Below are 25,878 nucleotides of genomic sequence, written 5' to 3'. Positions count from 1 at the left end.
CTCTGACTTGTGAAATCCCTGAACTTCAGGGAGAAGCCACAATTCCCAGACATGCGATTACTGCGTATTCTCTTCCCTGCTGATTCAGTCTTTGAAAACCTGACCTGTTTGGAGGGTGTTTGAGGACTTGAGTTTAGTGCCCCGGCTCTAGAACAAGAAAAATAAACCAATCCAAAACATCGCATTGTTCTGGCCAATATACTTCTCGTATAAACACTTACAGCCACGAGTTCCGCTTTAATGAATGTGACAAACCATTGGAGAGAATCCAAACACATTGTAATTATTATATTCTTCCTTTTGGGCCGCCTACTTATTTCCCGGCTCTTTAACTGGGTCCAACATCGACTAAACGTCACAATTCCTGGCTACAATATATTTCTGTGCTAACAAACAGTTACCAAAGTTCAAGACGAAATCACCTCTTCAAAATCCCGTCATAGCCAGAGGAGTCTGCAACGCGTCGCTCTGCGTGCTATATATCGCAGCGCTTTGCTCTGCGTGTTATATATTGCAACGCTTTGCTCTGCGTGCTATATATCGCAGCGCTTTGCTCTGCGTGTTATATATTGCAACGTGTCGCTCTGCGTGTTATATATCACTACACATCGCTCTGCGTGTTATATATCGCAACGCGTCGCTCTGCGTGTTATATATCGCAGCGCTTTGCTCTGCGTGTTATATATCGCAGCGCGTTGCTCTGCGTGTTATATATCGCAGCGCGTTCCTCTGCGTGTTATATAGCAACGCGTTGCTCTGCGTGTTATATATCGCAGCGCTTTGCTCTGCGTGTTATATATCGCAGCGCGTTGCTCTGCGTGTTATATATCGCAGCGCTTTGCTCTGCATGTTATATAGCAACGCGTTGCTCTGTGTGTTATTAAATCACAGCGCATTGCTCTGCGTGTTATTATATAGAAACGCGTTGCTCTGCGTGTTATATATCGCAGCGCTTTGCTCTGCATGTTATTATATAGCAACACGTCGCTCTGCGTGTTATATATCGCAGCGCTTTGCTCTGCATGTTATTATATAGCAACGCGTTGCTCTGTGTGTTATATCTCGCAGCGCTTTGCTCTGCGTGTATTATATAGCAACGCGTTGCTCTGCATGTTATATATCGCAGCTCTTTGCTCTGCATGTTATTATATAGCAACACGTCGCTCTGCGTGTTATATATCGCAGCGCTTTGCTCTGCATGTTATTATATAGCAACGCATTGCTCTGCGTGTTATATCTCGCAGCGCTTTGCTCTGCGTGTATTATATAGCAACGCGTTGCTCTGCGTGTTATATATCGCAGCGCTTTGCTCTGCATGTTATTAAATTGCAATGTGTTGCCCTGCATGTTATATTGCAACGCGTTGCTCTGCGTGTTATCTTGCATCGCATTGCTCTGCATGTTATTATATCGCAGCACGTTGCTCTGCATGTTAATATATATTGCAACGCGTTGCTCTGCATGTTATATTGCAGCGCGTTGCTCTGCATGTTATATTGCAGCACATTCTGCATGTTAATATATATTGCAACGCGTTGCTCTGCGTGCTATTATATTGCAGCACGTTGCTCTGCATGTTAATATATATTGCAACGCGTTGCTCTGCGTGCTATTATATTGCAGCACGTTGCTCTGCATGTGATTATATATTGCAACGCGTTGCTCTGCATGCGATTATATATTGCAACGCGTTGCTCTGCATGTGATTATATATTGCAACGCGTTGCGGTCCCCTCTGGCTGCGAAGACTTTTTTGTTTTGTTTGGAGGGGATCCGCAAACGATGGCGTTTCCGAAGAGTCTCTTCTCACTGTTCCATCCATTTGAGGGACGGGTACCGCTCTGCCAGAGCGTTCCTCAGCTGCACGGTGTGCGTCCTGTCTCTGCTCTCCACCAGGCAGGTGACCTGGAAGAGGGGACAGTACTTGTTATTCTGCGTCACTGATCCGGATACAGTGCTAACCATAGAAATATCCGTGTACACTGGCACAGTGACTTCCTGCCCAGCAGAGCTTACAATCTAATATTTGGCGCCCGAGATCACAGGGAGAGTTGACTGGAATTCAAACCAGAGTCACCCACTTCAAAGACACTAACATATTTCTCGAAATTGGCGGTTATTTTTGACACCTTGTCTACTTTTTTTTGGGTGCACGGGAACGTTATTTGTTAGCACATACCGTTAACACCAGGGGGGCTCAACTCCAGTCCTCAAGCCCCCTCCCCAACAGGTCAGGTTTTCAGGATATCCCAGCTTCAGCACAGGTGGCTCAATCAGAGGCTCAGTCAAAGACTGAACTACCTGTGCTTTCCAGTATTGTTTTTGTCATGTTTTCTGCCCGAGATGAAGATTTGTAGATCGCTGTTTTAAACCCCTTGGGCGCTAGAGAGGCGGGCGCCCATCTAGACCTCAAGGGGTTAAGATGCGCAGGCAAACCCCCCCCGAGGCCAAAGAATGAATGATGCAAGGTTTGGGAACCGTGTAACTAAATTATTTCAAGCACATCCTTCCAGAGAAAATAAACAGCTTTTTTTTTTTTTGTGTGGAGTGGAGTTCGGGGCCGAGAGCATCAAAACCAGATGCTGTATCCATCCCCGCAAAGCCCTCTCCAGCAGGGGATACAGGCGGGTATTTAAACTGATGCATGTTACAGGCATGAAATGCCCCGTGCAGGGATGACTTATACACAGCGATTACACTGTCAGCCCTTCACTGCTGGACCTGATGTGCATTCTACTCTACGAATGACCCCTTTCCTTAACCTGTGCCGTGCCAGGGGGCCCTGAAATGCATTGATCCGCCTCTGTTCCGAGAGGACAGACCAGAGGGGCTGTAGCAGGGGTAGGCAACTTCAGTCCTCAAAAGCCACCAACAGGTCAGGTTTTAAAGGTATCCCTGCTTCAGCACAGGTGGCTCAATCAGTGCCTCAGTCGAAGACTGAGCCACCTGTGCTGGAGCAGGGATATCCTGAAAACCTGACCTGTTGGTGACCCTGGGCTATAGGAATCTTTACAATGCTTTTCTGGCACTGAAGGATTTAAAGTTGCCCTATAGTTGGAGACGATCTTGGAGAGCTACAGAAAGAATAGGGTTAAATATATATATACACAGATATATATATATATATATATATATATATATATATATATATATATAAAAAAATATTAGATAACTGGCTTTTTTTGTTTGAGAATTTCAGCCCCCTTTTAGGCAAAAGCAACAAGAAATATACGATACAATAAATATGCAATTATTCGGAACAGGCTGTAATGCTGACAGGGAATATATGTCTAAATAGATATGATGGTTCCCAGCACTCAAAAAGAAAAAATAAGTCAAAGACATCAATAGAAAAGTAACAGTAATGTATTGAAACAATATATGTGTAACATAAGCCAACCCTATTGTAGGCTGGGAGGGAGCCTAACATGGAAAAAGAGGGATACACAAAAAATCACAACTCTGGGAGGGTGGGGGGTGGGGGAAAAACCGTGGGGAATAACAACCATAGGGGAAAGAAAAAGCAGTGGCCAAAAAAGAGAAAAACATGGGTGACGTATAACATACGGTATGGTAAAGGTGATAGTGGGACAAAGATTCCCCTTCCTCAGGACCGTTCCCACAAACTAAAATAGGCTGTGGTACTTCCCTTTGTAATATCCCTCCACCTAAACATCCCTCAAAAAATCAGCAAGAAGACAGAAGTCAAATAATACCTGCTGTATACTAAAGTCACCTAACCCGGGTGTACTGTCAACTACCAGGAGTAATATCTCTGAGTAAAACACACACCTATGCAAACCTTACAACAGAGGTCCCCTAAACAGGCATAAATGTATTAATCTGCATGTAAATCCTCAATCTCAGGAACATGCAAATCTCCACAGTACAAGCTACAAATGAGCAGACATTAGTGTCCTCGTGTCTAACAGGATAATGCCCCCAATGTTAGCACAATTACATATAGATACTCTAAAGCCAAGCCTGAGCAACATAGAGTATGGGAGGAAGAGGTAAATGATACAAATCCCCCAAGTGTGCTGCTCATCAATGTGGATAGTTCTGCTCTCCATGAGGGTTGCTGGGATATATGTCTATTCTGTCTCCCTGTATTATTTCCAGGTGGGTTATTTCTGGTCATTTAGGCCCTGCTGCTGACATGGAGCCTACGAGAGAGAGATTTGTGACCTCGAGACGGTTTTCTTATGATCTGTTCCTTTAATATCATGACGTTATTCTATTACTCTTTTCTTTGAGATGAGTAAAGCGCAGTAATACGGAATATTCTTGTTTTACATGTTGCATTTCCATTAAGGGTCCCATTTACTAAGCGGTGCTACTCTCTCAGACACCTTCCCAGCTGGAAGAAACCTTTCAGCCCCATTCAAGTGAAGGGCACATGGAGGACCATATTTGCCTGAAAGAGTAGAGAACCCAGTTCGGATTCCCGTGTCCTCTCTCCGTGGATGTGTCACTTTATAGGAAATAATGATATAGATTATAATCAGAATCCTATGTGCACTGTTAGTGCTATATAAACCATATAGTATTATATATTTCCTAACCAGTGTTTCTCCAAAGGCCACCTTCTGGCTGGGCCAGGTGACACCTCAGGCAGCCATGCTGATAGAGTAGCACTGTTTAGCAAGTCTGGGCCTAAATCTTCACCGTCCACGTGTGGCTCGCTCGCCTGTCAGGTGGATGTATGTTGCAGGACACGTGTGCTCTTGAGGAAAATAAAACGGGGGTCTTGTTTTTCTTTAACCAAGTGCTTCAGTTCCTTGTGACTGCTGGGGACCTGTGAGTCCTGCCCCAGGAATGATGTTGTTAGGGCGGTGTGTTTATTTTGGTTACAGTAACGTGAACCAGTTGTGAATTACAACAGCAAATTCCATCTCTGGAGGGAAAACAAAGGGAGAAATACATGAAGCTTGTGCGGGCCCCGGAATGTACACGGCCGTCTGATTCATTCTTTGGCAACAGGACAACAACATGTGCTAGAAACACATCTGGTCATGAGTATTAAACGTGGGTTTATCCACCAAACCCGCTGGCTCATAGCAGTAAAGCTTTGCTCATTAAGTGCATGATGGTCCTTGTAGTCCTGGCTTATCCAGAAAACGCAGAATGTAAATCCCAGTGCATTCTGGTATTTGTAGTTATGATTAATTCATTAGCCCCCGGGCATTAAGTAACTTGTTGTCCTATTTTATCCATCAATCCCGGTATATTCTGGTCCTTGTTGTCCTGTCTTATACAGAGGGGGGGGGGAAGAATAATTGACATCAAATTGCAACATCAGCACTTGTGTGTAGTCCCTGCTACAAATATATATTTATACTGTGGACCGTACAGAATTAATCTGCTCCATCTATCACATGGTGCGAGATAAGGAATGAGAGGCACTGCCCCTGATCTGCCTGGCAACACATGACAGGAGATACAGTATGGGATTGGATAAGAAGAAAAACGGACAGAATCTGGAGACCGACTGTCAGTCTGAGAGACACAGAGAGAGAGACCAACTGTCAGTCAGAGAGACACAGAGAGAGAGACCAACTGTCAGTCAGAGGGACACAGAGAGAGAGAGACCAACTGTCAGTCAGAGGGACACAGAGACCAACTGTCAGTCTGAGAGACTGAGAGAGACCAACTGTCAGTCTGAGAGACTGAGACCAACTGTCAGTCTGAGAGACACAGAGAGAGATCAACTGTCAGAGGGACACAGGGGAGACCAACTGTCAGTCAGAGAGACAGAGAGAGATCAACTGTCAGTCTGAGAGACAGAGAGACCAACAGTCAGTCAGAGACACAGAGGGACCAACTGTCAGTCAGAGAGACCAACTGTCAGTCAGAGAGACACAGAGGGACCAACTGTCAGTCAGAGACACAGAGGGACCAACTGTCATTCAGAGAGACACAGAGAGAGACCAACTGTCAGTCAGAGAGACACAGAGGGACCAACTGTCAGTCAGAGACACAGAGGGACCAACTGTCAGTTGGTCTCTCTGACTGACAGTTGGTATCTCTGACTGACAGTTGGTCCATCTGTGTCTCAGGCTGACAGTTGGTCTCTCTGTGTCTCTCAGACTGACAGTTGGTCTCTCTCTGTGTCTCTCAGACTGACAATTGGTCTCTCTCTGTCTGACATTGGTGTCTGTCTCTCAGACTGACAGTTGGTCTCTCTCTGTGTCTCTCTGACTGTCAGTCTGAGAGACACTGAGAGATAGGTAGTGACAGTCTGAGAGGCACACAGAGAGACAGCCCAGGTGACAGTGGGAGGGGCTTAAGAGAGACAGCCTGACACACAGAGGTGAAAGAGGAGACTTGTTGGAGAATGCTTGACAAGGAGAGAAAAAGTAAGAGACAGCAGCAGAAACACACCCTATACACAGAGGAAGTGAGAGCTGAAGAGAGACCTCCCTACACAAAAGAGAGGTGGCTTAGGAGGAGAAGAGCCCCAGTATGAGGGATCCAGATACTTGCCGGGCTGTTAAGGCGTGACTGGAGAACAGACAGCCGGGAGACCCCGTTTCTGCGACATCGAGTATCCTTCGTGTAGTATTCACGTGCCGTGCCGGCAGTGATATCGGCCTATCAAACTGTTCCAGTTCACACTGGGACTATATAAGGGACAATAGCACAGCGCCATCATTTACTGTGTAATGTGTGTGTGTGTGTTTATATATGTAACGGGTATTCCCCCACCCAATCGCATATAGTGTGGAAAGTCTCTTATCTCTGCAGCCGCAGAGAATGATTCCTTGCACACTGACCCTTCTTGTCAGAGCGCACAGCACTGCAGCTGTGTCACTGACTGAACTGACTGCTAACAGGGCAAAGTCCCTACCTAAGGGGCCTTCCCTAAAGCAGTCACAAGCTGAAGGGGAGTGGGGTCTAGCTGGGGCCTAAGGGGAGATTTCTGGCGTAGTGCAGGAGGCTACTTTCCTCCCTGCACAAACACACCCTCCCCTCTCTGTGTCCCAGCTCCTAACTGACAATCCCTGTCTGCACACAACATTGTTGCAACTTTGCAGCATGAGAATCTGTCAGCCTTATTGGCTTCAATGCAGCAGGTGATAGGGGTGAAAGGGCAGTCCCCAGAGGCTGCTGGGAATTGTAGTCCTTGGTACACGTCCCTGCAGCAGCACATACGCAAGGGGGAAAGAAACCTGCAGACAGGGGGACCAGAGGGACCCTGGCTACATATATATATATATATATATAACAAATAAAGAGAAGAAAAAGCGCCCGATCTTCGTGTGATAATGTATGTAACAGGTGGACCCCCTTTGTCTGACCCACCCAATCTCACATTGGCCCATGTGGTCTAACCGGTCCCCATTACATGATCGTGTATGGTGGTGCACCTGCAAGTAACAGGACTCCTGAGTCTCCCGCTTGATGGTATTAGGGGATGTCATCAGGAACAGGTAGCTGAGGTAGTGGGTGCGAGTCCAACTTACATCATGTGCAGCGCCTCCACCGCAGCAGGATCTGTGCTTCCGCAGGGAGATGGTCCTGGTAAGGAACTCCTTCTTTGTGGTGACTGCCACTGTAGAGTAATCTCACACTCACACAGTGGGGGTTTCTTTAACAAGGGCATCTTTATTGATGATACTGAGGTAGTAGACTGCCCCATGCAGCTTTCAGCTCTAGCCGCACATTTCTCCGTGCTGTCCCTTTGCCAGGTACTGCCCTCCTAATTGGAGTGGGATCCCCTCTCCCCATAGGGAGATCACCCCTATGCCAGGTCCCTGGACACAGTGTGGACTAGACAGGCTTGATTGGAATATTTGCGCCACTAGTTACAGCACTAGGGTCGCAAAGCTATCCTGCAATCCCTTTCACAGGAGCCAAACACTTTAGCAACAACAACCTTATAACTGACAGTGTTGTGCCTTATATACCTCAGGGGGCAGGCACATCTCTGATGTCACTAACCAGGGACTCAGAGCATGCAGCCACTCCCATCCATACATAGGGCACCTCACCAGAGTGTGAGGGAAAACCTCCATAACTACTGCTGGCATTCCTGTAACCTACCAGGGCTTACTGCCAACAGGGAAGATGTCTGCAGTCCATTATTATGCATGGCTACATGTATATAAAATGTAATAAAACATGGACAAGACAATTCAAAACTCACTAAAATCCAAAGGTGACAGGCATTGTATGAGTACAACTCATGCTCCAAGGCTGCTATGAACCGCCGCTGCTCCGGAATGACGTCACACCTCTTTCCTGTTGGTGGTGTTACACACTAAGGCCGCGCTTATAGTGCCGGCGACGGCGATGCGACGTCGCCCGAAAACAAATACATTGCCGCCGCCGCGTGTGCTTATAGTGCACGCGACGGAGTGACGTCGCCGTCGCGAAAGTCTAAAGCCGGCAAAATTTGATTTTTCAAGGTCCGTCACGTCACGTGACGGCCCTTGAACAAATCAAATTGAGGGAATCCCGCGACCCCGCCGCCCGGCGAAACATAACTTACGTCGACGGGTGATGTCACCCGCCGTGTCGCCGTCGCCAACGACGGCACTATAGGCACGGCCTTAGGTGTCCTCCAGCAAATCTCCGCCTAATACACAGGTTCCTTTTGGATGGGTCTACTTCAGCAATCGGGAACAAGGCGCGATCTTTACATCCATTATATATATATATATATATATATATATATGTAAGGGGTTCACCCCCCGGTTCCCCTGATCTTCCTTTGCCCCCTGCCTTACCCCTGTGGCAGTGGGGGAAGGGGACGGCGACTTCTCCCGGTTGGCGCCGCCATCTGGGCCGGCGCCGTCGGGGTCCTGATGCTCGCGCATGCACGAAGGGTTGCGCATGCGCAGATAGTCGCGCCGGCCATGTTGTTGTTGGTGAGAGGTTTGTGCAATGCGCTGAGGTTGGCAAGGGTAGCGGTGGCCATTACAAGTGTGCAGGAGATCTGGGAGGTTGCGCAGACGCAGTTATGCGTAGCGGCGGCCATTACAGCTTCGCACAGGCCCAGTAGAGATCGCGCACGCGGTCCCCATAGGAAAGAGGTCCTGAGTGGACTACATCTCCCAGCAGCCTCTGGGGAATGCCCTATGATCCCTGTCACCTGCAGCCAGCCAGCCACTGAGACTTGCAGATTCTCTGCAGCAGGGAATTGGATACAATGTTGTGTGCAGAGTCAGGAAGCAGACTGTGAAGCACATGAGTCAGTCAGGCTAAGGATACAGAGGGGGAAAGAAGGGGGGCAGAGAGCTGCGAGCTTCTGCCCTAGGCCAGAAATCCCCAGACTAGTGTTGAGGCCCTGACTCCCCACTAGTGAGGGTGGGTGGTCACAGGGACAGGCCCTTAGGTAAGGACCCTGTGCCCCTTCAGCTGTGTGCTAGACAGGGACCTAGTGACAGACCCTGTGCAGTTCATTAGTGTATGGAGAGGGAGAGACACTGCAGTCCTTTGGTACAGGGACTCAGTATAGTGTATGCTGCATGTTCCTGTAGCTGTATTGCTGATCCAGAGACTGTCCTTACGGTGGGACGTCCGGCGGGACCCCCTGCCACGCGCAGGTACAGATCAGCGCTGGACCAAGCGGCGCCGGTAGATCCTTTGCGAAGACACCCAGGTGTAGAGACACCTGGGCAGGTATTTACAACCTTCCACACGTGCACCAACTTTAACTTGCTCCTCACATTTGACAGGCCTGTTCACACACTTGGGTGGGCTTGGACTCTTTGGACACGGGGTTGGGAAGGAGGTTATAGCCCAGTTAGGGGCAAGGTTATAGCTGCCAGCTAGTGGCAGAGGGTGGTACATATATCTTGTTGTGTATTGCTGATGTATGTGTTAAGTTACATTCTGCATATAGTAAAGACTGTTGCTATTTTACATCCAGTGTATGTGTTCATTTGTATGTGTCCTGCGAGGAACAACTCCCGCTCTGCTGGGAGCCATCGCAGGTGGAGGCGCTGTACCATATAGTATTGTTCAGGAGGATACACCCCAGGCTCTCATAGGCGGAGGCTCAGGCCTCCTGTGAGCCTAACAAGTAAAAAAAGTGCCAAAAACCCTCCACAGTAAAGCATATAGCAACTGTAAATATTACTGTATATTCATATGCATGTCTTAGACAGGTCTGCAACCCTGTCTTTCTCCATTATCGCCCAGCATACAGCGCTTCCACTGCAGCAAGGGATTCTGGGAAATGACATGCAAATGAGCACTCAGTGCCACCTTTTGTCTCAAGCTCACATTACATGAACAACCCTTAGCCAATGCATGCTGCTTTAGACACAGCTTTTAAGCACCATAACCTTAATAAGTGTGGTGATTACCGACTCTTATCTCAATTGAGCAAATGCCAGCAACCAACCTCACACTCATGATACTCATCAAGGTTGAAACATGTCTGTGAGTGGGTTTACTGGCTTTGCATCTCCCAAGCCCTTGCTTAAAAGCTGCGTCTAAAGCAGCATGCATTGGCTAAGGGTTGTTCATGTAATGTGAGCTTGAGATAAAAGGTCATTTCCCAGAATCCCTTGCTGCAGTGGAAGTGCTGTGTGCTGGGTGATAATGGTGAAAGACAGGGTTGCAGACCTGTGTAAGACATGCAAATGAATATACAGTAATATTTACAGTTGATATATATATATATATATATATATATATATATATATATATATATATATATATATATATATATATATACATGTAGAGGTATCAGTACCGTGTTAGCCGAGCTTCAATAATCAAAAAATAAATAGATGATACCGTTCTGTGGCTAACGAAATGCTTTTATTTGTGCGAGCTTTCGAGATACACTGATCTCTTCTTCCGGCGATGTTACAATGAATGAAGCAAAAGGTATACTTAAATATATATATATATCTCAAATACACAGAGTTGGTGCCGCAATCAAAACCATCCCCCATAAATCAAAATAAATCACTAGGTGGCGTCGCGGGCGACCAGGCTACTGATTGGTTCAGGGGCTGTCACATGAGGCGACAGCCCCTGAAAAATCAAATATTTACGGCAACCAAAAATCGCGTAGCCACGTCGCTTTGTCGCCGTCGCGCTTACTATAAGCGCTTGCACCAGCGACAATGCTTTTGTTCTCGGGGGACGTCGTGTCGCCGGCACTATAAGCGCGGCCTAAGAAAGCATTTCACACTTTCACTGTCTGTACTATTTAAAGGCAAATGTATGCTATATACAAGTGTGGTAAATACAGTGACAGTGTGTGTGCTTGTTAAATTAGCAGTCTGCTTTTAAATACCAGGTAGGAAATAGCCTGAGAGAAAAAAACAGTGCTAATAAAAAAAGACATGTTTCTTTCATTAGACCATACGTTCTAAGTATACATGAAGAAAACCGAACATTAAATATAAATCCCACGTGTCAGCATCTCAGACAGGCCTGCAGCCCTGCCCTTCCCCATTATCTCCCAGCATACAGTGCTTCCACTGCAGCCAGGGATTCTGGGAAACGACATGCAAATGAGCACACAGTGTCACCTTTTGCTTCTTATGAATTTTAACATGTGACACCTATAAACTTATGCCTGGTGACTGAGCCACCTGTGCTGAAGTAGGGATATCCTTAAAACCTGACCTGTTGGTGGCCCTTGAGGACTGGAGTTGGACAGAGTAATAAAGAATAAGGTAACCACTGCAGGTCCTCAAACGCAACAGGAACCCCCACATTCCTGAACAATGTAAACAATGAAACCAGAGGTCTTCTCTAAGTGGGAGAGGATCATTTATTCCTGCGGCCCGCCTCTTGTTCCTTAAGTTTGGGTTCAGTCAGGAAAAATCCCATTAATAAGAGCGACAGGCGTAAGTGGAAACAATGTGAGGAGGGTGTGCTTGCCCCCAAGATCCTACAATGTAAGCTTTATAGTATTAAACAGTTTGGCACGTTAGCATTACAGGTAAGTGCCCAGCCTTACTGCATGAGAGGATACCAACTGCATAGTATATTGAGAAAGAACAGACGAGGGAAGTACCACGCATAGGTATGTATCGGAGAGTAACGGAGAGTAACAGATAATAATACTGCAGTGGCTTCTCAGCCTTCCTACCTCCAGTGTGAACAGGTCAGTGCTTAGGTAGATATTTTCTTTCTGCATATCCAGGACCCTGGAATACATGAATAATGTAGATTACAAACCTTTGTAATGTATTTCTCACCTGGTACTTTTACCGCACACCCACATGAGCATGATATGTGTGTCCATTTCATACCCCGGTGAATTGCTGCCCTTATTATCTTAGTTATTCAGAGATCTGGGACGGAAATAGAGCCTTGTGGCTAAATGCACTGAGGTTTGACACTATGCTTTGATCATTATATATATATATATATATATATGGGACTCAAAGCGCGTGACAATGACAGTATAGCGCTTGGTACGCAGCACCTAGGAATGTTACAGACACAGTTTCTGCCCTGTACAGCTTACAATCTGTTGTTGGAGCCTGAGGCACGGAGATAAAGTGACTTGCCCAAGGTCACAAGGAGCTGACACCGGGCTCCACTGATTCTAACTCAGTGTCATTGTTTCCAGAGTCAGTGTCGGTACTCACTGAGCCGCTCCTTCGGTCCGTTGTTGTTAGTCTACGCCCATCATGGGGTATCGTAGAGACGGCACTGAAGAAGTGCGCATGCGCACGAAACGCGTTGGGTGTTTTAGAGATTGTTCACAAGAGACTATCCAAGGAGCAGGTCACAGCACCCAGTTACAGCTCGAGCGAACGACGTGCGGTACAGGAGGAAGCGGCGGCGAGAAGCTCCACCTAGCGAGTGACGTCACGGCTGACGGGAATCTCGCGAGGTTTGGCCTGCAGGGACGCTGAGACCAGGAACAACTGGAGGAAGCGCCGGCGGCCATTACACCAGCACCACGCGCCTAAGCTGACTAAAGAACTGCACAGTATACATAGTATACACACCGCTTGTACCCCTCTGGCTTGCTGTAAGTAGGATTCCAGTTTTACCACACTGGATCCTTGACCCGCTCCCAAGCTCTCTTGTTTTTAGTATTGTTTAAATAAATCTCTGTATTATTGTCAGCCTTTCTGTCAGTGTTGTTTGTCATGTATGTCATGTCTGTATGAGTTATAGTTTGCAGTGTCACGCTATGATCTTTCTTTTTATCTCTCTTTTTATCTCCCTTTTTATCTCCCTTGCATGAAACCACGTGTGCTGTTGCGGAGTCTGCAGTCCTTCTGCCGGATCAGTATTTTTGGACATTGCAGCACATCTCTGGACTCATTCAGTTTGGACATTGAGGCGCCGGTCTGTATTGTTATCTCTGTAGAGACGGCACTGAGACTCCGCACAAATTCCTTCTGGTTGCGCAAGTTCCCAATACCTCACGAGTTTCCTTTTCACATGTACTATCCAAATGGGTGACATGGGATTATTGAATCTCAATGCCTTGTAGCATTTGCGATGCTTTCAATATGATATGACATCACACGTCAAAGATGGCCTCTAAATGATTACGGGGAATAAAATAAGAATATCCCAAGCACTTTCTGTAGGATTTAATGTTGGAGGCCTCCCTTAGAGATAATGTTGAGGCTCCGTTTCATAAAGGGTATAAGCTGCCTCTAACCTGGTAGATGGAGGTTTGCATTCACCTGACTTCTTCCCGAGCGATGGCCTCCAGGAGCTTAGTAATTTCCCCAGGAAAGTCCGGCAGAACGACGGTGAATTTGCCGACTCTGTGATCCAAGACCAGAGCGCGGTCCAGGCAGTGACGCAATAACGGCAGAGACAGGTTCCCACTGCACACCACGATGGCAACTCTGGGGCACAAGGAGACAGAGACCCAAATGCTTCATTATTGAGGTTCAAGGGCTGGAATGTGCGAGGTCTGTAGGCTCGGAACGTTATCTTATTACAACTCCAAAAATTTCCATTAATGCTGGAAATTATTTATACCGTCTTCTAGTGACTGGGACTTATTTCAAATGAGTGATTACTTATTGTACATTATTGAGACACATATGGAATGAGTGGAGGTTCATTGCAGGCTGATACTTTTAATAGACCAGTCTGAGAAGTCCTCAAATAAGTAGTTGTACAAGTCTTTTATACAGAGGTACTGTCTAAATGAGAGACAAGGGATTATCAAGTAAATCAGACTTAACATGTGCAACTCTGTAGCACAAAACAAAGACTATGACCAAGCTCCAAAAACTCTGTAATGAGTCTCCATCACATGGAACACCCTGTCCTTATGCAGCTGAAAAGGTCTCCACCGCTAAATGGAATCCCCAGTCTTCAGGAGATTATTTGCTTGTATAAACTTCCACAAATCCACCTTGCAAAACATGAAGGTCACTGCTGCTCTGACCTCTCCAATGTAGAGAGTCCTGCGCACAATGTGTTGGACGTCTCTTTTGCAGCAACAAGGTTATAAAATCATGCACAGTCCTACAATTTATTTAACGGCCCTCTGACCAGTCCTCGGCTATGAAGGTCTCCTTTTAACACCTGTAATCCCACTAAATAAAAGCAGACTAATAATGATCATTTAACCCCTTGCCACAGGGTACACAGGGCTAAGAGACTTTACCCATGGTCATGTTTGATACCTTTTCCCTTTGAGCTCTGGCAATTTTCCAGCTATCAGAGCAGCGAGTCCCATGGAGCCTTCTGCATCCGCTGTGACCCTCTCACACTCCAGCAGGCGTAGCATGGACAGCAGAACATCCTCCTCTCTGAGACAAAACAAAGAAAAGAGGGCATCATAAGAGAGCTAGGAATGCCATCAAATTGCATAATAGTGTTGGGAAGGAAAGACTCAATAGAGTATGAAAGAAGGGTGGCTAGTCGGGTGGATGCTTACTTCCATGTAGTAACAGAGGAGGGAGAGGGAGTATGATACCTTTTATTGGACCAACACGTAGTTGATATGTTACAAGCTTTCCAACCTCTCAGGCAGAGACATACCCAATGAAGGACTCTGAGAGGTTGGAAACCTTGTAACATACTGTATCAACTACTTGTTGGTCCAATAAAAGGTATCATACTCCCTCTCCCTCCTGTGTTACTACATCAATAGAGTATTGATTTATTGTGTCTATGGTCATTATTCAAGATGCTGTGAAGCATCCCCATTCTGGAGAAGACTTCAACTTTATTGGAATTAATGTGACTAAAAGCAACTTTAGACCTTATTGAATAAGGTCCTGTGTGTGTCCAGATCCTCCTGCATTGGAAGGGACTGACCCAGTGGGCTATAGGTCTCTTCAATCTATGTGTGTTTGTATCCCTCGGCAGTGAGAGAGCTGACTCAGTGGAGGTACAGTATGGCTCTCCCAGTAACTGTGTCTTCAGATTAGTCTGAGGGGGGGGGGGGGGGGGGGATATAGGCAATGAGTTATGGGTTCTCTTTGTCTACAAGTCTAGTTTGTACCTGTCCAATGTTGGGTACAACAAGGCGTCTTAAATGTCATATTGTCGTAGCATGTGACTGGTACCCACCTCACTGAGATCACCTGGTCTATGAGCTTCTTGGTTAACTTCAAAGTGTTGACACCAAAGGAAGGTCCACCCAGCTCTGGAAAATTAGAGATAGGTGCATCAAGATAATAAGCAATGGGACTTAGTCCTTAATTGACCAACAACTCCAAGTTAGAACAGCCTGGAGAAATACAATGAAAGCTCTGTATCCTCCAACACGCACACCCTATCCTGAGCCTCTGTACATGTATACACACAAAACAAGCAATCTGATACACATTTCCCATCCGGGCCGCACCGAATACTGCAAAACCATTTCAAGGAAGAAAGCTAACCAATAGCCAGTGAATTTTATGTGACTTTTATGAGTTTTCCCTGCATTTTCATGTGCTGTTGTTAATTATACATTTCATGGATCTGTAATCAAGGGTGGAATTTAAGTTAAAAGAAGCTGTGATTTTTTTGTGTGACTTTTCTATAATGTCTCCATATGTGATTCATTTCTAGAACAGTAGAATCAAGTAAGAGCACCATGTGAGGCTTGTTTGTCTCCACTAAATAAGTATTTCAGGACAGTTTTCCTATACAGAACATGTACTGTAACAATCATAGAATACATTGGTATTGTGTGTTGAATGTCTGAAAGTTAGATGATTTGGTGGCTGTATCAAAGTCGATTTCCCATTAAACCACCTAAAGCAGGGGTTCTCAACTCCAGTCCTCAAGACCCCCAACAGGTCAGGTTTCAGGATATCCCTGCTTCAGCACATGTAACTCCCTGCTTCAGCAGAGGTGGCTCAATCGGTGGCTCAGTATTTGACTCACTGAGCCACTGATTGAGCCACCTGTGCTGAAACTGGGGTATCCTTAAACCTGTCATGTTGGGGGGGTCTTGAGGAGTAGCGTTGGCCTAAACCTTAGGCCCTAAAGCATTGCTGGCCTGTCTAGCAGTGAAGGAGTTAAACCTTTTCAGTATTGTGAGCCTGACTCCATGTCATCACGAGGCTTTGCTCCAGTCCTTGTTTTCCAGCTGTAATCCCAGCGTATTCTGGTTGGTAATTGCCCTACACACCCGTGTAACAATCTAGCCGTGTGGAGGTTACATTGTATGTGCATTATGGCAACCAAGAGATTAACCTACTGGCCAGGTTTGTTCTATTTTAACTCTTGGGGTGCCCTATATGCCAGGCGGCCACGTCGTGGGGTCTGACACTTGAGGGCTCCCCGTGACGCGGTAGCTACGTCTCCATCCTGCTCGTCTTCGCAGAAGAGATTCCGTTCTGTCGGACAATCTATGAGGAAGTGGAATGGAACGAGGTGGACTGTGGTGACGGAGTGATCTGGCACTCAAAGGGTTAAAGTCTTACTCTGGCAGTAAGACTCTGTGTCACAAAAGCTTAGGTTTCACAGGGCTTAATCTGCAGCCCAATGTCATTAAAGCATTAAGGAAATGCGGTGTGTTAGCAGGGATCAACTTTCCGGCTGTTTATACTAGAATAAGAACCAGGGGGGAGCGAGTGGTCTCATGTACCCAAAAGTGTAATTGTGTGTGAGGTTATATAATCCTCTGGGAGGGGGGGGTCCAGGTTAAAATGGATTTGAAGCAAAAGGTGACGGTGTACTCATTTGCATGTCATTTCCCAGAATCCCTCAGAGCCGCCGACAGCTTTCCGGGGGGCTCAGGACTAGAGTTTCCACCGTGGACGCCCTGTCAGCGGCCACCTCTTTCTCTTACACATTTCCTCGCTCTCCCACCCCCCTCTATTTCCCCATTTCTCACACTCACCCCCCCCAATGTTTTTCTCTCCCCCCCCCTCTCGCGCTCTCTCAACCCCTATCCCTCACTCCTCATTTCTCACTCACTCACTCTCTCCATCTTACACTCTTCCACCTCCCCTCTCTATCACATTTCCTCACACTCTCATCCCCCTCTATTTTCCCCCCTTCTCACACCCAATTTATTTCTCTCCCCTCTCTCACCCCTTCTCTCTCCTCCCCCATCTCCCTCTCACACACTCTCCTGCCCTCTCACACTCTCCCTCCCCTCTATCACTCAATGCTCCTCCTCCTATCACTCTATCCCACTTCCTCAATCCCTCCCCTCCTCACACTCAACCCCCCACTAGCCACATACACACAATTCTACCACCACGCGCACACATAATTCCACCCCCACACCCCACAATCCCTCCTGTCCCCCAATATACACGCGCACTTTTACGTTGGGGGTGGAAGGCCCCCAGTGCTGGTGGGAGTGCGTTTTTGGAGTATTTATTAATTAAACGTAGAATTAAATAATTCCCCTCTCCCAGGACCTGGGGATCCTGAAATAGTTAAGGCAGGGGAGCGCAACTACAGTTCCTCAATTCCCCCCCACCCCCCAACAGGTCAGGTTTTCAGGATATCCCTGCTTCAGCACAGGTGGCTCAGTAAGTCCCTGCTTCAGTACAGGTGCTCAATCAGAGGCTCAGTCTTTGACTGAGCCTCTGATTGAGCACTTGTGCTGAAGCTGGGATATTCTGAAAACCTGACCTATTGGGGGAACTTGAGGACTGGGAGTTGAGGCCCCCCCCTGAGCTAAAGGACAGTGACAAATGGCTGTTAGGACACACACCTACAGGTCTGGTGATCCAGCACCAATCAAACAAGAATTTGCGTATGAAGGTTGGAGTCTGAAACTAGGCCCGGGGTACACTGTGGGTGTGTGGGTCTCACATTTTCTTCCATAGAAGAGGGAAGTGTAGGCACACAGTAAACAAAATAAAGAAATACTTCGCAACCGGTGCGCCGTAGTGTAAAGGGAATCCCAAAATCCCAGTAACCGCAATGCAGGAAGGAGTGATACAGGCACACGGACTAAGCTAATGCGAAAATGTACTGTGCCAAACGATCCAACGTTTCGGCTGTAAATTAGGTGAGCCCTCGCCTTGACGACCCGTACAGCCGAAACATTGGATCGTTTGGCACAATAAATGTTCGCATTAACCAAGTCTGTGTGACTGTACCACTCCTTCCTCACATTGTCTTCCTCATGGGGGAGTGTACCACAGGACTTTGCTGGGAATGTGCAGGTTTTCTGTTTTACTCCCGCCCTTACTCTTACTCTGTGTCATGTTGTCATCTTTTGTTCAGTACAAGCACTGTAATACTTTTTGTTATATTAAATGTAAAATGTAGAGGATCTGTCTTGGGGCGCTAATTGGGCGGCAAGTTTCTGGTTAACCCCTTCCACACAATCACACTCACACACACTCACACTCACTCACGTGGGCAATCTCATGATGAGCCAGGTTGGAAACAATGGAGACCTTTGCGTTGTCAGAATGAAGTCATCCTCTTACCTCCATATAAGGGGTGGGTGATGCAGTCGTGCTCTCTCGGGCAGTGTCCAGCCTTTAGGGATTGCTGTACAATGGGAAACTTCTCGCTCTCTACACCCTAAAGAAGACCAGAACATAACGGTCCATGACAGCTGGATGGAATCACATTCATTTACCCTTATGATGTCTATCAAGGCACAACACTGCTGTACAACCCATCATTATAGAGTATGCCTGAGTGTGTGAGTTATTCTGCACATGACTACATTAGCGGTCATTCAAGTTGATGGTCATTCTCAGCCACTAACACCATCGCAGTTTAGTGATTAAACTCTTCATGCCAAAGTATTTCTCTGTTTTAGCACCAGCAACCAGTTTGTGAAATGGTTAATGGAGAAATTGGGGTTCTTAGGGGAGAGGATACTTAATGTCCTGTACATATTGCATGATAAATAAATGCATCCGTTTCTTCCTTTATTTTCATCCGTTCCTGTCCCATTTTTCCAATCAGTTAAATCCCCGGGGTGGCTGTAATCAGGACGGCAGAAGAAACCCGCATTGCAAGTTCCTACCATGGTAACACAAAAAATGTTTCCTAACATCTGGTGCAGAACTAACGGATAATGAAGCCGTAACTCATGTTGAGAGTCTTTAAAACAATCCAATAAAAGCCATAACCCAGCAAGAAGGTTAAGAGCAGGGAGATGTAATTAAGGAAGATACAATTACAGTGATTTAAGAAATCAGAGTTACAGAGTAAGCTCCATTGTTATTACTTCCTGGGAATGTACAGGGTTTCATGGGCATGCTGATTTGTAACTCCGTATTGCTTAATATTCTCCTTATTCCCCCTATACTAGGAGTTCCCCTATCTCTGGTCTATAGAGACTAGGACCCAGGTAATGTACCCACTTCTAGAGCTCTCTACTCTTCCCATCAGTAGCCTGCACTCTAGAGACTGTACCCACCTCTAGAGATCTCTTCCCATCCGTATCCCATTCTATGCATCTCTAGAGCTCTCTACTCTTCCCATCAGTATCCTGTTCTTTGCATCTCTAGAGCTATCCACTCTTCCTATCAGTATCATGTTCTATGTATCTCTAGAGCTCTCCACTCTTCCTATCAGTATCCTTTTCTATGCATCTCTAAAGCTCTCTACTCTTCCTATCATTATCCCGTTCCATGCATCTCTAGAGCTCTCCGCTCTTCCTATCAGTATCCTGTTCTATGCATCTCTAGAGCTCTCTACTCTTCCTATCAGTTTCCCAGTCTATGCATTTCTAGAGTTCTTTACTCTTCCTATCAGTATCCTGTTCTATGCATATGCATCTCTAGAGCTCCCTACTCTTCATATCAGTATCCCAGTCTATGCATCTCTAGAGCTCTCTACTCTTCCTATCAGTATCCCAGTCTATGCATCTCTAGAGCTCTCTACTCTTCCTATCTGTATCCTGTTCTATAGCGACTGCACCTACCTGTGGAGCTCTCTTCCCAGCAGTATCAAAGTATCTAGAGATTGTACCCATCTCTCGAGCTCTCTAACCTTCAGACCAGGACACTGATGAGAAGAGGGCCCCAGAGATGGGTGCGTTAATGAACCAGGCATGGTGGGTGGTAGAAAACGTTTCCACTCAACCCGCTCCCTTCTTTTAGTCTGGAATTTCCCTTACCAGGGACACATTTTGAAAGTCTGTAAGTCAATTTAGACGATGTCATTGTGTTACTAAGTGCAAGTCACCCTCTCCTGCAGTAATAGGTTTCCTTAAAAACATATAAATAAATATATATTTCCCATATACCTACAGTGTACAAAACTATGCACATAGCTGCTGCTTTACCAAATTAAATTTAAAAACCCTATAAAACATGATAATAAAATACTAATACTTGAAAAAGTCTAACATCTGACATTGTCAGGTCCCTGCTCTGTGAGATTGACTAAACCTCTTGAGAAAAGCATTGGGTGAATGCTGCAGAAGGAGAGATAAGGACAGAGGAAAGCAGCTTACGATCACTGTGATCTTTGGATTGAGGTGTTTGAGGGCAGCTGCTGACCCAGCCAGCAAACCGCAGTGTCCGCCCGCTGGGAATATCACGGCATCCAAACTGGGCACCTGCTCATGTATCTCCAATCCCACGGTGCCCAACCCAGCCAGGTAACCAGCACTGTCCTCTCTGCAGGGGCGAGAAGAAAAGAGGACCGCGGTGGGGACTGACGAGTGATTACAAATGAGAGATTGTGCAAAGAACTGCTGCTAAAATAGTGCCTGCTGTGCACCAGGGGTGGGCAACTCCAGTCCTCAAGGGCCACCAACAGGTCATGTTTTCAGGATATCCCTGCTTCAGCACTGGTGGCTCAATCAGTGGCTCAGTCGAAGACTGAGCCATTGATTGAGCCACCGCTGCTGAAGCAGGGATATCCTGCAAACCTGACCTGTTGGTGGCCCAGTCAAATCAAGCCAGGTCAAACCAGGCCTGAGGTCTTGGAACAGATTGGAAAATAGGCAGAGTAAGAGGGCCCAAGGGGTCTTATCTGGCATCAAATTGTAGGTTCCTGTGAGTTTGAAGAAGTCAAATGACATTAACCGAACAAGAAAACTTTTACTAGTATTAGATAAGAGTCACATGTACAGGTAAAGGGCGTTTCTCCGTCAGCAGGGCAGGTCATTGTATTATAACCTTGTTTTTCTTAGTAAAGTTGCCAACTGCTAAAAATCCTATTAGGTTGACTCAGAAGTGTTCTAAGTGCAGGACAAAGGGCGGTGGGGCAGGATCCGCACAGCTTTGTGTAACATCAGATACATTTCACCCCAAAATGGTCTGAACTTGACTCTGTGCCTGGGAACGGAGTGATGTATGAGAGCACAGACAGGTTCATTAAAATCACATCGCCTGACACTACTGCTGCCTTCTCCTCTCTCACTATCTGCCTGTCTGTACTTCTGTGTTTTAGCCAGAGAGCAGCTTGGATTGCAGATACATTATGTCCATGCTGTGTTGCATGTTCTACATAATGCCAAATGCTGCTTATAGTGGTAATGTCTTCCAGGCCTGGCATTCCTGTAGTGTCAGTCTGTTCAAAGACTTGAGCGCTCTCTCTAGCAGCTCTCAGCAGACACAACTCTCTTCCAGACCCCAAGATTTCCCCCCTCCGTGCAATAAATCACCCTGTATGAGCAAGAGTTCAACTCTTCTGCCTAAAATCTATGTCAGGTATCAAGCTTGGAAAAGAAGCTACTTTTGAAGTTACATGATTGTCAGATGTTGCTCATGTGAAGTGAATCTCACTGACTGAAAGGCAGCGAAGCTAAGGCCCGGGCCATAGAGGGGTGGGGAGAGCGGAGGCGCGCTAACGCTGAGGCTCGCCTGCTTCAGTCAGCGCGATTGCACGGACTTGCAGGCGAGCCAGCGTGCGCGAAGGGAGCCGGGGGGGAGGTGGTTGGAGGCGGGGCAGTGACGTCGCTGTGCCAATCGCCTGCGACGCACTGACGTCAATGTCACGGCGCCGATGTCACGGCGCCGTGACGTTGACGCTGCTGTGCTGTGATTTGAGGTTTTCAGCCGACAGCGCGCTGAAAAACAGCTTGGCGCTTGGCTGAAACCTCCAACTCGTCAGCACGCCTGCGGACGCTCGCGTGAGCCCCCTCTCATGGCATCCTCATTGAGGATGCAGGGGCTGAGCGCGGAGCGTCCGCACGCCTCAGCACGGCCTGTCCGTCTATGGACTCGGCCTAACACTGAGGAGGGCAGAGGTTATTATCACTCACTCAAAGGGCCTCATTCTAGTAGCTTTCATAACTTTGCTGCTATCTCCGAACAGTGTGGCGTGTTCCCGCCGAACGGTTTGTGTTATCTCGGTATTCAGAAAGAATCTGAAACCCTCTCAAACTGTGAGGCAAGAAAATGCCAAAACCGCTCGCGGAGCAGCAAAGTGTTCTCCGATTTTTTCAAAGTTCTCTCCCTGCGATCTTCTCGCAATCTGAGCTGCGCAGGGAGAGACGCCACTCCCTGCACAGCTCACAGGCGATCTCCCTGCACAGAGAAAGCCGCCTCTCCCTGCACAGCTCTCACAGGCGATCTCCCTGCACAGAGAGAGCCGCCTCTCCCTGCACAGCTCACAGGCGATCTCCTGCACAGAGAGAGCCGCCTCTCCCTGCACAGCTCACAGGCGATCTCCTGCACAGAGAGAGCCGCCTCTCCCTGCACAGCTCACAGGCGATCTCCCTGCACAGAGAGAGCCGCCTCTCCCTGCACAGCTCACAGGCGATCTCCCTGCACAGAGAGAGCCGCCTCTCCCTGCACAGCTCACAGGCGATCTCCCTGCACAGAGAGAGCCGCCTCTCCCTGCACAGCTCACAGGCGATCTCCCTGCACAGAGAGAGCCGCCACTCCCTGCACAGCTCACAGGCGATTTCTCTGCACAGTGGAGCTGCCTCTCCCTGCACAGCTCTCACAGGCGATCTCCCTGTACAGAGAGAGCCGCCTCTCCCTGCACAGCTCACAGGCGATCTCCTGCACAGAGAGAGCCGCCTCTCCCTGCACAGCTCACAGGCGATCTCCTGCACAGAGAGAGCCGACTCTCCCTGCACAGCTCACAGGCGATCTCCCTGCACAGAGAGAGCCGCCTCTCCCTGCACAGCTCACAGGCGATCTCCCTGCACAGAGAGAGCCGCCTCTCCCTGCACAGCTCACAGGCGATCTCCCTGCACAGAGAGAGCCGCCACTCCTGCACAGCTCACAGGCGATCTCTCTGCACAGTGGAGCCGCCTCTCCCTGCACAGCTCTCACAGGCGATCTCCCTGCACAGAGAGAGCCGCCTCTCCCTGCACAGCTCTCACAGGCGATCTCCCTGCACAGAGAGAGCCGCCTCTCCCTGCACAGCTCACAGGCGATCTCCTGCACAGAGAGAGCCGCCTCTCCCTGCACAGCTCACAGGCGATCTCCTGCACAGAGAGAGCCGCCTCTCCCTGCACAGCTCACAGGCGATCTCCCTGCACAGAGAGAGCCGCCTCTCCCTGCACAGCTCACAGGCGATCTCCCTGCACAGAGAGAGCCGCCTCTCCCTGCACAGCTCACAGGCGATCTCCCTGCACAGAGAGAGCCGCCACTCCCTGCACAGCTCACAGGCGATCTCTCTGCACAGTGGAGCCGCCTCTCCCTGCACAGCTCTCACAGGCGATCTCCCTGCATAGAGAGAGCCGCCTCTCCCTGCACAGCTCACAGGCGATCTCCTGCACAGAGAGAGCCGCCTCTCCCTGCACAGCTCACAGGCGATCTCCTGCACAGAGAGAGCCGCCTCTCCCTGCACAGCTCACAGGCGATCTCCCTGCACAGAGAGAGCCGCCTCTCCCTGCACAGCTCACAGGCGATCTCCCTGCACAGAGAGAGCAGCCTCTCCCTGCACAGCTCACAGGCGATCTCCCTGCACAGAGAGAGCCGCCACTCCCTGCACAGCTCACAGGCGATCTCTCTGCACAGTGGAGCCGCCTCTCCCTGCACAGCTCTCACAGGCGATCTCCCTGCACAGAGAGAGCCGCCTCTCCCTGCACAGCTCACAGGCGATCTCCTGCACAGAGAGAGCCGCCTCTCCCTGCACAGCTCACAGGCGATCTCCTGCACAGAGAGAGCCGCCTCTCCCTGCACAGCTCACAGGCGATCTCCCTGCACAGAGAGAGCCGCCTCTCCCTGCACAGCTCACAGGCGATCTCCCTGCACAGAGAGAGCCGCCTCTCCCTGCACAGCTCACAGGCGATCTCCCTGCACAGAGAGAGCCGCCACTCCCTGCACAGCTCACAGGCGATCTCTCTGCACAGTGGAGCCGCCTCTCCCTGCACAGCTCACAGGCGATCTCCCTGCACAGAGAGAGCCGCCTCTCCCTGCACAGCTCACAGGCGATCTCCTGCACAGAGAGAGCCGCCTCTCCCTGCACAGCTCACAGGCGATCTCCCTGCACAGAGAGAAGCGCCTCTCCCTGCACAGCTCACAGGCGATCTCCCTGCACAGAGAGAGCCGCCTCTCCCTGCACAGCTCACAGGCGATCTCTCTGCACAGAGAGTACCCCCTCTCCCTGCACAGCTCACAGGCGATCTCCTGCACAGAGAGAGCCGCCTCTCCCTGCACAGCTCACAGGCGATCTCCTGCACAGAGAGAGCCGCCTCTCCCTGCACAGCTCACAGGCGATCTCCCTGCACAGAGAGAAGCGCCTCTCCCTGCACAGCTCACAGGCGATCTCCCTGCACAGAGAGAAGCGCCTCTCCCTGCACAGCTCACAGGCGATCTCCCTGCACAGAGAGCCGCCTCTCCCTGCACAGCTCACAGGCGATCTCCTGCACAGAGAGAAGCGCCTCTCCCTGCACAGCTCACAGGCGATCTCTCTGCACAGAGAGCCGCCACTCCCTGCACAGCTCTCACAGGCGATCTCCCTGCACAGAGAGAACCGCCTCTCCCTGCACAGCTCACAGGCGATCTCCCTGCACAGAGAGAACCGCCTCTCCCTGCACAGCTCACAGGCGATCTCCCTGCACAGAGAGAAGCGCCTCTCCCTGCACAGCTCACAGGCGATCTCCCTGCACAGAGAGAGCCGCCTCTCCCTGCACAGCTCACAGGCGATCTCCCTGCACAGAGAGAGCCGCCTCTCCCTGCACAGCTCACAGGCGATCTCCCTGCACAGAGAGAGCCGCCACTCCCTGCACAGCTCACAGGCGATCTCTCTGCACAGTGGAGCCGCCTCTCCCTGCACAGCTCACAGGCGATCTCCCTGCACAGAGAGAGCCGCCTCTCCCTGCACAGCTCACAGGCGATCTCCTGCACAGAGAGAGCCGCCTCTCCCTGCACAGCTCACAGGCGATCTCCCTGCACAGAGAGAAGCGCCTCTCCCTGCACAGCTCACAGGCGATCTCAATGCACAGAGAGAGCCGCCTCTCCCTGCACAGCTCACAGGCGATCTCCCTGCACAGAGAGAACCGCCTCTCCCTGCACAGCTCACAGGCGATCTCCTGCACAGAGAGAGCCGCCTCTCCCTGCACAGCTCACAGGCGATCTCCTGCACAGAGAGAGCCGCCTCTCCCTGCACAGCTCACAGGCGATCTCCCTGCACAGA

General features: G+C 48.9%; 1 protein-coding gene across 4 annotated transcripts in view; it reads right to left on the bottom strand.

Moving 5' to 3' along the window:
* Nucleotides 1-182: 182 nt before the first annotated feature.
* Nucleotides 183-25,878, bottom strand: part of LOC142501080 (L-threonine ammonia-lyase-like) — a 66,464-nt gene continuing 40,768 nt past the window's right edge. For all 4 annotated transcript variants that reach the window (XM_075610406.1, XM_075610408.1, XM_075610405.1 and 1 more), the window contains 7 exons: nt 20,789-20,954; nt 18,801-18,897; nt 15,481-15,556; nt 14,589-14,714; nt 13,629-13,796; nt 12,065-12,122; nt 183-1,905 (listed from right to left, as the gene is read on the bottom strand). In XM_075610406.1, coding sequence (XP_075466521.1) covers nt 1,807-1,905; nt 12,065-12,122; nt 13,629-13,796; nt 14,589-14,714; nt 15,481-15,556; nt 18,801-18,897; nt 20,789-20,954 — 790 coding nt within the window. In that variant the 3' untranslated portion in view covers nt 183-1,806. The remainder of the gene's footprint in view (nt 1,906-12,064; nt 12,123-13,628; nt 13,797-14,588; nt 14,715-15,480; nt 15,557-18,800; nt 18,898-20,788; nt 20,955-25,878) is intronic.

Source organism: Ascaphus truei, chromosome 8 (assembly GCF_040206685.1).
Source record: "Ascaphus truei isolate aAscTru1 chromosome 8, aAscTru1.hap1, whole genome shotgun sequence".
Lineage (NCBI taxonomy): Eukaryota > Metazoa > Chordata > Amphibia > Anura > Ascaphidae > Ascaphus > Ascaphus truei.
This window is presented reverse-complemented; position numbering and strand designations above follow the sequence as displayed.